Here is a 13,696-nt window from a genome sequence, read left to right on the forward strand (position 1 = left end):
GCCATCTCAGCACCTGGCACAGGGTTAGACAATGCCTGATGAATAACAGGATGGGCAGACTGTTCATTCTGATGGGATGAGCATTGTTAAAATCACTAGCAGGCAGCAACCTGGACCTCAAATGCCCAGAGCCACGGGGTCTGTGGTCCCCAAAGTGTAGGGACTGGACCTCAGTGATGATGCAATATTGTTTTGGACCATATGCAGCAGACCCGTATTTATTTATTTTAACGTGATTTAGGAAATGCATATCCAACCTAAAATTTCAGGACTGTTGCTGCTTAAGGTGAGTCTAGGATTTAAAAACTAAGCAATTTAAAGGAAAACAGTAAGTGAAAAATTATAGTTCAGGTGGAATGTGGATATGGAAAACATGAATGAAGCCTCTACAGCACTGATCCATTTCGAGTCTCCTCCTTTTCCTACAAATCACAATCATAATCATAGCTTGCATTTTTTAGCACTAACAACGCGGCACCAGGATGGGAGGAAGATGCATTAACAACTTGCGATATGCAGATGACACAGCCTTGCTTGCTGAAAAAGTAAAGAGGACTTAAAGCACTTACCGATGAAGATCAAACACTACAGCTTTTAGTATGGATTGTACCTCAACATAAAGAAAACAAAAATCCTCACAACTGGACCAATAAGCAACATCATGATAAATGGAGAAAAGACTGAAGTTGTCAAGGACTTCCTTTTACTTTGATCCACAAGCAACAGTCAAGAAATCAGACAACGTACTGCATTGGGCATATCTGCTGCAAAAGACCCCTTTAAGATGTCAAAAAGCAAAGATGTCACTTTGAGAACTAAGGTGCACCTGACCCAAGCCATGGTGTTTTCACTCGCCTCATGCGCACTCGAAAGCTCCTTAGAAGCAAGGATGGCAAGACTTCGTCTCATGTACTTCGGACATGTTATTGGGAGGGACCAGTCCCTGGAGAAGGACATCATGCTTGGCAAAGCAGACAGTCAGCAAAAAAGAGGAAGACCCTCAACGAGATGGACTGGCACAGTGGCTCAACAATGGGCTCAGGCATAACAACGATTGTGATGATGGTACAGAACAGGGCAGTGTTTTGTTCTGTTGTGCATAGGGTTGCTATGAGTCAGGACCACCTCGATGGCACCTGACGACAACAAAAATATGCCGAACGCTGTCTTAAGGGCTTTATAGATATTATTTCATAAATTCCTCTCACCCACCCATGAGGCAGGTACTATAATCATCTTCCTTCTTCAGGTGAGTTAACTGAGGCTCAGAGAGGAAAGGAACTTGCCCAAGGTCACCCAGTTAATAAGTGGCAGAGTGAGGATTTGAACCCCGTCTGTCAACCTCCAGGGCGTGAGTTCTTAACAGCTATGTTTCTGCTGCTTCCCACATGGAAAACCCCGTACTCAGGGAAGTTTAGAGTTACCTAAGGTTAACCACAAAATCTGGAACATGGATCTCAAATTCCTGACTCCCAGCCCAGTGCTGTGCATTACTCCTGGTACATCCCTGCTGTATGAGGAGTAATGTGGAGAGAACACCTCAAGTTTATGGCCAGGGCTGAATGCTGTCTGCAAGAAGAAAGGGAGAGAGGTGTTAAACATGACAGCGAAGACTTGGAAGGGAAGAGATGGGGAAATAAACAAGGCTGCCATGCTGGGGCAGGCGAACAATGGATGAGGAGAAAGTGGAACGTGGGCAAAGTTACTCAGACAAAACTGCTGATGGAGCAGGAGCGGTAGATGGAGGCTGCTTCCTGAGCTCCCTGGAGCACTCTTCCCAAGAGCACTGCCCAACCTGGCCAGTATCGGGAACTGGTTTCCCTAAAAGACATCTACGTAGTCTATATTTAGATTTAAAAGCCACCTATTGTTTCTGTCCCGGAGGACAATCGGGGTCACCACCCTGACCTCAGCCCTTCCGAGTCATGCCTCTGAGTGTACTACCAAGAAAGGCCTTTTCAGGCTCTGGTTTGAATCAACTTCCCCTTCCATGGCTCCCGCTTAGTGTCCTGGGCAAGCTGTAAAAACATGCCCAGAAGAAAATCAGCAGGTCAAAAATAACTGGAATTGGGGCTTTAAAATGAAGCATTGATTCTTTCCTTCCTGCCACAAAATCAAATGACACCCATGTTCATCTCAGGACATAGGATGCTTCAGAGTCCTTGGGTTGTGAAGCTCTTATATGCTAAGAATTCATTTGTCCAGTGGCCGTCAGCACATTCTAGACTCAACATGAATTGGACATGGATCATGTTTGCTGGGTGCCAGCTGTGTGTCAGGCACTGTCATGAGTTACTTCATTTATTCCTCATAATAACCCTGTAAGATAGGCACTATCGATTATCCTCATTTTACAGAGAAGAAAACAGATTCAGAGAGATTTACATGGCTAGTAAGAGGCAAAGCTGAGACTCAGCCCTACATTTGTCTAGTTCTAAGACCCGTGCCCTTAACCCTTCCGCTCCATCATTTCTTGGTAGATATAGAACTAACTTTGCCAAACCTTCTAAGAAGATAAATTTATCTTTAAATTTGAGATCTTTAAAGGGTTTCTCCCATTCTCTCTTCTCTCTCCATACCCAGTTACCAACTGAACCTCCCTTCTAGCCACCATTACTCCAGATCTTTTCTCTGCAGATTCTCAGAGCCAAGGAATAAAAATTCATTCAGTAATCTTTTCAAGAGCAGAATAAAGGTCAGTAGCCAGTCACCCAATTACTTTTTGAGTTCCAGTTGACAACCTTGGGCAATATATGTGTGATCGTTAAGGTTGTATGTCAACTTGGCTGGGCTATGATTCTCAGTGGTTTGGCAGTTATGATATAGTTTGGCAGTCCTATAATGGTGTAATCATCTCCATGATGGGATCTGATACAATGTGATCATCTCCATGATGGGATCTGCTGTGAGTTGTCAATCAGTTGAAAGGGATTTTCTCTGGGGGTGTGGCCTGCATCCAACATAGATGGACTTTCTGGCAAGGCTCACAGACCTCTGCTCGCTCTGGATCCTGCAGCTGGCTCGTGTTCGTCTGACCTCCAGTTCTTGGGACTTGAGCTAGCAGCTTACCTGCCATCCCATCTGCTGATCTTGGGATTCATTGGTCTTTGCAACCTGTGAGTCAGAACCCTGCTCTCTGACCTGCCGATCTTGGGTTCACCACCCCTTGCTACGTGTATCAGAAGAAGCTGCCAGTCTGACCCATGGACTTGGGATGTTCTACCGTCTACAGTCTCATGAACTGTTTCCTTGATATAAATCTCTCTATGTATATATTTATATGTTTTACTGGTTTTGCTTCTGTAGAGAACTCAGCCTAAAACGTATGCTAAGAACACCCACAAAATCACTTGACTTTGACATGGGGCAGATGTGAAAACTATTTTACTTTTTATCCAGGATCTTTGCATACCTTAGGTTCATATCAGAGGTAAAAGGAGTTTAGAGACATCTCTGTTTGACATGTGGGGAAACTGAATCCAGAGAAGGAAGGGATTTGCCTCTTACTTAAGTGCTAATTGGATCACGGCAAACAACCACCAAATCAAGACACCATTTGCACCCAAAACAGTCTGACTTGTTCAAGGACTGGAAAGCAAAGTTTTACTGCAGATGCTGCATGTAGCAGGAAATCTAGGAAGGGTGCCTGCCATCTTTTAAATTATCATGTAAAACCTAATGCCTAAGAATGTCAATTCTGGATCCGTTCTGCTTGAGTTTGTAGCGTGATTCATCACTTAAAAAAAAAAAAAAAAACATGAAGCTCATTGCCGTTGAGTTAATTCCAACTCATAGCAACCCTGCAGGACAGAGTAAACTGCCCCATACGGTTTCCAAAGAGCGGCTGGTGGATTCAAACTGCCAATCTTTTGGGTAGTAGCCGAACTCTTAACCTTTTTGCCACCAGGCTCCGATCCACTACTTACCAGCTAGGTAACCTTGGGAAAATTATTTATCTTCTCTAACCCTCAGTTTCACCATCTGCAAAATGGGGATGATAATAATAGCCAACCCCTACAATGCTGTTGTGAGAATTTCATGAGCTAATGTGAGAACAGTGCTTAGTTACACAAAAAGTATCTCACAGACCTTAGCTATGACGGTTATTCCGACTCATGCTCAAAGCAACCCTGTGTGATCGGAATTGATTTGACGGCAATGGGTTTGGTTTTTTGGTTTATTATCATTATTACTTTGTTATGAACTCTGTATTAACTGTAACCGAAATAGAGTAAGTCATTTAAAATGTCGCCAATTTCTGTATCTCAAAAGCTCAAAAATAATTCTTTGCCAAGTGAGCAAATATCTGGGTAGTAAGATGTGAAAAGGAGAGAGACAGGAGCATCACCCAAGTCAGGAGAAAGGATTAAACATAGGTGCCTGTAACGGTCATGCACAAGAGCTGAAATTAGCACTACAAAAGTCAGTCTTAGAAAACACAATCCTGATAAAAGAAATAAAAATAACACCCTTTAGAAAATCCTGGGCTTATTCAAAACTTTAATACCCTCAAATAAATAAATAAGGGGCAATAAGCTTCAGGGCTCTCTTCATTCCAGAGAAACACAACTTTTTCAGCCACTCCTTCCAGAACCACCCAGACCAGGCACCCACACTCTTTTTTTTTTTTTGAAATAATTTTTATTGTGCTTTAAGTGAAAGTTTACAAGTCAAGTCAGTCTGTCATATATACGCTTATATACACCTTACTCCATACTCCCACTTACTCTTCCCCTAATAAGTCAGCCTGCTCACCTCCTTCCAGTCTCTCCTTTCATGACAGTTTTGCCAGTTTCTAACTCTCTCTACCCTCCCATCTCCCCTCCAGACAGGAGACACCAACACGGTCTCAAGTGTCCACCTGATAGAAGTAGCTCACTCTTCATCAGCATGCACCCACACTCTTAATGAGAACTGTAGTGATTCTGAGTCTCCACAGATGTCACCTGACTTCATGCTCCCAATGATGGGTACATTCAAACCAACAGGATCATGAATTTAAGGAAACCTACAAAAAAAAGTTGCCTCAAACAGACTGAACTTCCAAAACTGAATGCAGCCATCTTCCAACCAAACGGAGGAGAGAAGATCCTGGAAGTCCACTTCGTAATTAAAAACAATCAAGAAGCAGAAGGCAGATACATCCTTTTTTCTCTCCGTTTTCCTTCCCTCTAACTGAACACTGGCCTCCTTTAAAAATTAAAACGGTAATTATGTATCAACACTGGTTCAGCAATTGTAACAAATGGTAGCACACAATGCAAGGTGCTAACAATAGGAGAATCAGTGTGTAGCGGGGAAGGGAGTACATGGGAGCTCTTTGTACTTTCTGCACAATTTTTCAATTTTTCTATGAACCCACAACTACTTAAAAAAATAGTCTATTAAAAAAAAAAAATCAAATCCTGGCATCATAGGGCTAAGAGTAGAAGATACCCCTCCCCCACTCCGCCCTCGCTCTCCTCCAATCACAGGCCCTAAACGAGGCACTGAACCAATGCGTTCCACTCAGCTCCCCATCTCAGCTCGCCAGCTCAACTACATCCAGCCCTCTGTGGTCTTAAACCCAACCACATGGCTCTTTTTGATTCATACTCAAGCCAGGCAAAAATCTGGCTCCATCACCCTAGGTGTTTGGACCAGCAGCTCCCTGCTCAGTTTCTTGGGAAATGAAAAGACAGCTGTGCCCTCCCGCATCTTGGCCCCTGAGACTGCCCCGCGGGCTTGGGCGGGAGCGGAGGGCCAGACCATGCCCGGCTCAGCGGCTGCACGCCCCTTTCCTCCCTCCACAGGGAGCTTACCTGAGCGTGGACAAAGAAGCAACACCACACCGTGGGGCGCTCCGACCTCATCCACGCGAGTCCCCAGCCCTTAGCTGTGGAGGAGCCCTGCGGACGGGATTCTCTGAGCAGTGCAGAGCATGGTTTCAGGAGTTCCTAAAGGAACTCCTCCCCGTCACTTGGGCTGCATGACAGGAAGTGACAGGGGGCCATCAGTTACAAGTGCCAGAGCTGAGAACCCAGAGCCCCCACCTCCAGTGGTTTCCTCACCAGCTGCTCTGCTGCTTTTTCAGAGCTCTTTCTGCCCTTTGTCACTCAAAGTCACACCAGAAATTCAGTTTCTGGCTGACAGTCCTCAGCCTGCGGGAAACAAACAATGCTAGATGGGTCCCCACCTAAAAGCTCTGCTGGGCATCCAGGCAGCTCTGAACAGTTTGCTGCTAGACACCATGTCTTGAGTCTGGAGCTTTACGACCCAAAAGTTGAAATGAAAAGCGTAGAGAAGAAAACATTACTGGGGGGAGGGACACTGGGAGGAGAGATGAGGTTGTTCAAAGAGGAATAGATGATCTACTTTAATTTTACCCAAGAGTCAGTGGCCCTGCCCAGGATACGGAGCCTGCACTCAGTCCTAATTCAGAGGCAGCCACACGCCCATCCGTTTCTTTCTTTATTTCTTAGGCAAATATGGCGTCTTCCCTTCAGCACCCCTTTCAAAAATAGCTGCTGCTTGGAAACCGCCCTTTCAGCTTTTGACGTGGATTCTAAGTGGTCTTACAGCTCTCCTCAGAGAAATAATTGAAAGAATGGAAATGAATAGGAACAATACCTCACGGTGACATGTCTCATTTTTGAATGGGGCATCTCTCCAGAATCAACACGTTGTCTCAGTACCCTGTCTTTTTCAAAATCCAAACCTCCTACATGAATGAAGTAGACCATCTCATGGCAGACCTAGCAGATTTCAAATGAAAACTATGCCCTTGTCCCACCCCCCACCCAAACAAATCACCTTGCTTGCACAAGTGGCAGTGGATCTCAAACCCAAGGAGACAGAGCCCCAGTTCAGCTTTCAATTATTATTATTATTATTTTTAGTTCCCTCAAACCAAACCTGTTGCCATCAAGTCAATTCCAACTCATGGCAATCCATGTGTTTCGGAGTAGAATCACTCCACAGGGTTGTCCTGACTCTGATCTTTCTGGAAGCAGATCACCAGGCCTTTCCTCCGCAGTACCACTGGGTAGGTTCATACTGCCAACCTTTCAGTTAGCAGCCAGCACAAACCATTTGTGCCACCCAGGGACCTCTTATTTACCTAATGGAGTAGTATTTGATTTGCAAAACACTTCATAATTGAGACTTTTAGCTGCAAAAATTAAGCCCAGCGTTCCTGAGACCTTCTTACAAATGCACAGATCTTTTAAGAACCTTCCTGTGCCCCAGCTCCAGGACAAATGGTGTATCCAGCAAAGACAGCCGGGTTTATTTTAACAACAAGCTTCTGGACTAACAAAAGGAGATTAAATCCAAGATTTAACATTAGAGTTTAAGAGAAAGCAGCCTTTCCCTCACTCACTCGGGCCAGTGGTCTAGCCACTAACACAAGATCTTCCAAAGAGTGTCCTCTGCTCCAAGAACATGACAGAAGAACGTGCCTGGCTCTGGTGGTACAAAGATGAACCAGGATCTGGTAGCATGAAGATGAACCACCAGTGACCAGAGAATAAAATAAATGCTGCCAGGAATTTGCAGGAGGTGCTGAGGGCCCAAGGAATAACTGAGCCCAGCAAATGCATTTTTCATGAGGACAAAGTCCAGGAAGGATTCTTAGAGCAAGAGACATGGCGGGGCGGGGGAGTGGGGGGAAGGGGGGGGACCTCTAGGCAAAAGGACTGGCAAGGCATCCACAGGGAGGTATGGAACCACAGGGTGCGCCGCAAAAAATGTGTTAAGTCTGCAGCACTGCTCTGAAAAGTTTGGGTCTTGCTTCAAGGAGCACAAGGCATCTGTTTGGAGAAAGAAGGAAGTGAAATCAATGTGAAAAGGCTCTGGCCTTCCAGACAAGCATCTGGGTCAACTCAAGGCCCACATGTGGCACCAGGTCTGGCACCCAGGAGGTGCCCAGTAATGTGTGTCAAATCAAACAAGGGGGTCCACCAAAAAAAGCAGGTTTCAGATCTTCCCTGGGATCCCCTTTCCCAAAGTCAAATTCCCCACAAAACAAGTCTAGGTTAAGTGGTGGCTGCTCCGGGGAGGGGGAGCTGTGTCTAAGGAGCCTTCTTTCTCTAACCCCCTGCACAGGACAGGTTCTGATTTGGACAGGTCAGTAAACAACCTGAGGTTGGACAGCTTTGGTGGCAACTCAGCTAATAAAGACTAAATTCCTTGGGGAGCCAATGGAGGCTCCTACAAGCCCAGCTACTCCTCTCCTAGAAAATTCGGGAAGAAGCCACTTGGTGGAGTCCCAGCTGCCAATGGGATCCAAAAGAAATCCAAAGGAAATGTAGAGTGACCATGCTGGACTTAGAGTGGATGGGGGGGTGGGTGGTTATAGGGGACACATTTACATGAACGATTAAACCTAGTAACTTCCGGCTGCTGACTGAATGAGAAAGAATAACTGAAACCCGTAGGCTGCAGCATTCATAGAAGAGGTGAAACTTGAGTGGGCTCCAGGACAGGCGTTAGAGGAAGAGGGAGGGAGAACCAGAGATGCCCCCTGACAGGGGAAAAGGGGTGCAGTCTGCAGAAAGGAAGGAGAGGGCACAGCACAGCCATTTCTTACGCTCCTGCTCTGCCCAGAAGCAAGAAATCCAGTCAGAAAATTGGTCAAGGAAGAAGGAACGTAGAGAGGAGAATTTCAATGCTAACAGGTTCCTGACCTACAGGGTTCAAGTTTATTTTGAGCTTTATCGTGGGAGCTCATAAAGGAACAGGGCTGTGGATTTTCTCTATGTGGCATGTAGGATACCTTCAAGTATTAAAACATGTTCTACTGGTTTTGAAATTCATCATAATGTCATTATAATACATTCAAACCATGTTGCTGTTGTTAGGTGCTGTCAAATCGTTTCCAACTCAAAGCGACCCCATGTGACAGAGTAGAACTGCCCCACAGTTTCCTAGGCTGTAATCCTTACAGAAGCAGATTGCCAGAGCCTTTAGGTGGGTTCAAACCACCAACCTTTCAGTTGGCATCCGAGCACTTAGCCATTATTGTGCCAACCAGGGCTCCCTTCAAACCATACAGAAGTATATAAAGTAACAAATGAGTCTCCTCAAGCTCACCCCTTTTCTCCACCCCAATCCCACTTGCCAGAGGCACCAGTGTTAACGCCCAGGGTAGCAAAGGGACCCAATACCTTCAGGGCCAGGGGATAAGGTACAGGTGGGGGCTGGGACACACCAGAGAACACATGCTCCAACCAAGAGGGCAGGGCAGCTTCAGCTCACTGGTGTCCTGAGGGCCTATCAGTCCAGAGGGGCCAGACATTCCAGTTTTTCCACAAGAAACCTGAAATTCTGGATTTTTGGTAAAATTTACCAATCTTTAAATGCTGGGAACTAATTCATTATTTTTAAAACACTGTATAGGCCACACAAAACACAACTGCTGGCTGAATTTGACCCAAGGACCACCAGTTTGCAGTCTCCCTTGGAGAGCCTTTCTGACATTTTTTTCTGTTTAAACACACTTAAGTTGCTGGGGGAACTTATTAAAATTTTTTTCCAAAAATGAAATGATAACATTGTTCTACCACTTGTTTTCTGACTGAACATCCAGGGCATCTTTCTGTGTCATATGAATTTAGGCCTCATACTGCAGATGCTCCCACGGTATGGAAGTTCCTTTATGCAGTAGTTACCACGCTAGAGACATTCAGCAAACATGAAACACACACTTGAAATGCTGCCTCTCCGTTGCTCACTGCTTTTACTTCTGCCAACAGAAAGAATGTTAACTCGTGACGGAAAAAAAAAAAAAAAAGTACCTGTGTGAGGTATGAAAACATCACAAAGCCACAAGCACTAAAACCACATGGTACTGGAGGAAGAATGAAGAGTGACTGCAGATTTTTGATGTTTTAATATGAGCAGTTTCCATACGTATTCTCATTTTATTCTCACAAATGCCATGAGTTAGGCCTTATTATTATTATCTCTACTTCACAGATATAAAAAGACTGAGACTCAAAAAATGAGCCTGCCCAAAGTGTACAGCCTGGAGGTGGCGGGGTCGGGGTGGAGCCCCAGGGGTCCTGCTGCATACATACTCCCCCAGGACAGCTAGACTCTTGCCTGAGGATATTCAAGAAAGTCTTCAAGAGTGTGACTGACACAGGGTAAATGCTGGCCTGCAAACCACCGGAGAAGGATCACTAACAAATGGGACAATTTCTTTGCCTCTTAGAGAGAAACGACTCGTAATAAAGGCCTGCTTCCTAATCCAACGAACTCTATATAGATTAGAATGAAATACTAAAAAGCAAAAAAAAAAAAACAAAAACTATGGAACCCTGGGGGTGTGTGTTCTCAGGGTACAGTATTTTTCTTGAAGTATGTAGAGCTGAATCATTAACTTTCATGTGAAACCACTAACAAGGTACCTACAATGTAAAACTAGCTCCTGTTCTCTGACATCTCGTTAGATAACTATAATAAGCCCTTGTTGTATACCAAAGAAACTAGCACCAAGTCGGGGACACAACTAAGACACCACCACACACTTAGGAGTATTACTGGAACCTGAACTTGCTATGTTCCCTGTGTTTTATTCTATACACCTGAGGGTATTTACTGCTGAGAAGTTCCAAGTAGTTTCCTCACCCAAGATGTTAGGAGAAACCTGTTCATCAGAACTGTACGAATTTTATTTACATAAAACAAAATTGTTAGATTTTAATAGAATTACTTCTTCATTAAAAGCTGGCAAGTAAAATTGGAACCCTTATCCATTGCTGGTGGGAATGCAAAATGGTACAGCCACTGTGGAACACAGTGTGGCGGTTTCTCAAAAGAATTAAAATTAGAACTACCATATGACCCAGCAATTCCACTCCTAGGTATATACCCAAAAGACTTGAAAGCAGAGACTCAAACAGAGACCTGTACATCAGTGTTCATTGCAGCACTATTCACAATAGCCAAAAGGTGGAAACAACCTAAACACCCATCAACAGACAAATGGATAAACAAAATGTGGTACATACATACAATGGAATATTACTCAGCCAGTAGGAGAACTGAAGTCTTGATACATGCTACAGTACAGATGGAGCTTGAAGACATTATGCTGAGCAAAATAAGCCAACCACAAAAGGACAAACATTGTATGACCTCACTTATATAAAAAGACAAGAAAAGGCAAATGTACAGGGACCAAAGTGTATTAGTGGTTACCAGGGGTGGGACAGAGGGGGAAAAGGGGGATTAACAGTGATGGAAAAATCACATGGATTAAGGGTGGGGTTGCACAGCCAATTGTAATTGCTGTCAATAATTTGTACACCTGTAAAAAGTAGAATTGGCAAAAGTTGTGTGACAGATACATTTACAACAATGACGACAAACAAAAAAAAAAGAAGAGTAGCTACTGAGGCTGCTTATGTACAACCAAATGCCTCATGGGATTTAGTTCCTTGGTTTGCAGGTTTAGGGTCATGGGTTCATGGGACATCCCAGTTAATGGCCTAATGGCATATTTAGTGCTTCTGTTTTATCTCCTAGCTTTCTGTTTGTGACTACAGTCTTAAAAGCTTGCAAACGGCCATCCAAGCCACAACAGTTAGTTTCTATTCACCTGGAACAACAGAGGAAGAAGGAGAGTCAGGAACAGGAGCACATAGAATGTGTGGCTAACTGCCTCCATGAACAACTGCCTCCTATGCCATGAGACCAAAAGAATTGGATGGTGCCCAGCTACCATTACTGAACATTTTGATCAAAGATTCCATAGAAGAACCTTGATCAAAAGGGGGAAAATGCAAAACGGAATTTCAAATTCTCATGGACTCCAGACTTTGTCAGCATGGAGGCTGGATGAACCCCTGAAACTACTGCCCTGAGATAATCTTTGAACCTTGAACCAAAAAGATCCCCTCAAGTCTTCTTAAAATCGAACAATAGTTTAGCTTAACTAGTAAAAAAGGTCTGCCTTGAGCCTTATGCTCTTTTAAGAACTATCTATATGGGATCAAATTGACAGCAGCAACTCAAAAGATTGGATGAGCTTATGTTAATGTGGGAGAAAGAACTTAGAAAAGGAGGGTGAGGACGGTTGAACAACTTGAATATAACCAATGTCACTATTGTACACGTAGAAACTGTTGAATTGCTGCATGTTTTGCTGTCTATATTGCAACAACAACAAAATTAATAAAATTTAAAGAAAAATAGAAAAAAAAAGTTGTCAAGTCACGGTGGTCTTTTCCATTTCAATCTTATTCTGATTTCTCAATTTCTTTCCTATTTGTACCTAAGAAACCACAGGTTTTATAAAACCTCAGAGTTAAAGGAGATTTTCAGCATCTTTGACCATATTCCATTCTAGGCCTTACGTTTTTAAATAATCCCACAAACTGAATTAAAAAATAGCTTGTAAAACAACCACATGACTAATGGGACGGTAGCGGTAACCAAATTAAAATAGCATATTGATTTTACCCAGGTTCCAACATCAGAAAAACATTATTTCCTAGATCTTAGGGTTTATCACGTTCAGGTAAAGACCAAGAAAAAACAAAAAGAAATGCCATGGTTGAGAGGGGAGGTATGGTCATACTTTTTGGTGTTACAAGGTTGGCAGGGAGACATATGCACAATAAACCAGTGGGAGAGTACAAGAGCTTCACAGTCTTTAGAGCTTGGGAGTTTACTCACGGTCGTACACTTTTATTGGGTGTCTACATATCTCCTGCACAGTGCTAGAGTGTGGTTAATTCAAGTAAAACCCGGACAACTATTCTGCTGCCCTCACCATGAACTATGGACAAATGGCGGTACCAGACACAATTCTGGGCCAGGACTGGATGGCTGCAAGTTGGTTTAATTCAAAGACTTCCACCCATCAAAAATGTTGATGTGTTTCTAGATCCCCACTTAACATCCCAGCTCAACCAGATTATAGAACAACGAGAAGAATGCAGGAACAGGCCTGTTTACCCGAGGTCAAGAACGAATAAACAGAAAAGTCTGCATCTATGGTTTCGATGAAAGACCCAAAAATACATGATGCTCGAACACAGAAGTCTCTACAGTCTGCTAACCATGCTGGTCCTAAGTGCTTATCTCGCTGGTTTTGTTATGAGCAATCCCTTGACTGCTGTATTTTTTCCCTCTACGTAAATCTTAACTTTCATAATCAAATTCTTCACATTATTTTGACAACTGATATGCAGACAGCTATTTTAAAAAGTAAAGGAAGAGAACCGAAAGCTGTCTTCTGATGTACACTGTAAGCAGCCACAGGCCTGGTCTCTGGGGATCCGCCTCCTTCACTAACACAAGCAAGGGCAGCCTGCAGAATTTCAGCACAGAGCAGATGGGGGCCACCTGCAAATAAGCTCCTTCGATTCATTTCTTAGAAACACAAACACCCTGCATACAGCTTTTTCAAGGGGCAATCAAGTCCCCTTCATTCTGCTCTCCGTTGAAAGTGAAACTCCTCTGGGTTGCTGACCTCTGCCCAATTCTTAGGAAAAATAGTTTTAAAACCCAATTAGCTGGTATCTATCAGCCAAAGTGCTTCCTTACTTGGAAATGAGACTATTTGGCATTTCACTATCGAAATGGGTTAGAAGCGGGAAATCTGAACATGAGGGTGGGGGGCTAATTTCTGACACTTAAGTGAATGCTCGGAGGAATTTGCTTATATCAAAAAGCAACTTTTAACAAACTGAATTTGAGTTAAAAA

The 13,696-nt window shown here is 43.8% G+C and overlaps 1 protein-coding gene across 7 annotated transcripts in view; it reads right to left on the bottom strand.

Annotated features, from left to right (window-relative positions):
- Positions 1 to 13,696, bottom strand: part of ARHGEF3 (Rho guanine nucleotide exchange factor 3) — a 356,437-nt gene that overhangs the window by 200,290 nt on the left and 142,451 nt on the right. Inside the window, exon 1 of one of the 7 annotated variants that reach the window (XM_049862262.1) lies at positions 5,802 to 6,088. The exons of the other annotated variants lie outside the window; for them this stretch is intronic. Coding sequence (XP_049718219.1) covers positions 5,802 to 5,852 — 51 coding nt within the window. The 5' untranslated portion in view covers positions 5,853 to 6,088. Of the gene's footprint in view, positions 1 to 5,801; positions 6,089 to 13,696 lie in introns of those variants that run through there. 7 annotated transcript variants of the gene reach the window in all.

Source organism: Elephas maximus, chromosome 20, assembly GCF_024166365.1.
Source record: "Elephas maximus indicus isolate mEleMax1 chromosome 20, mEleMax1 primary haplotype, whole genome shotgun sequence".
Classification (NCBI taxonomy): Eukaryota; Metazoa; Chordata; class Mammalia; order Proboscidea; family Elephantidae; genus Elephas; species Elephas maximus.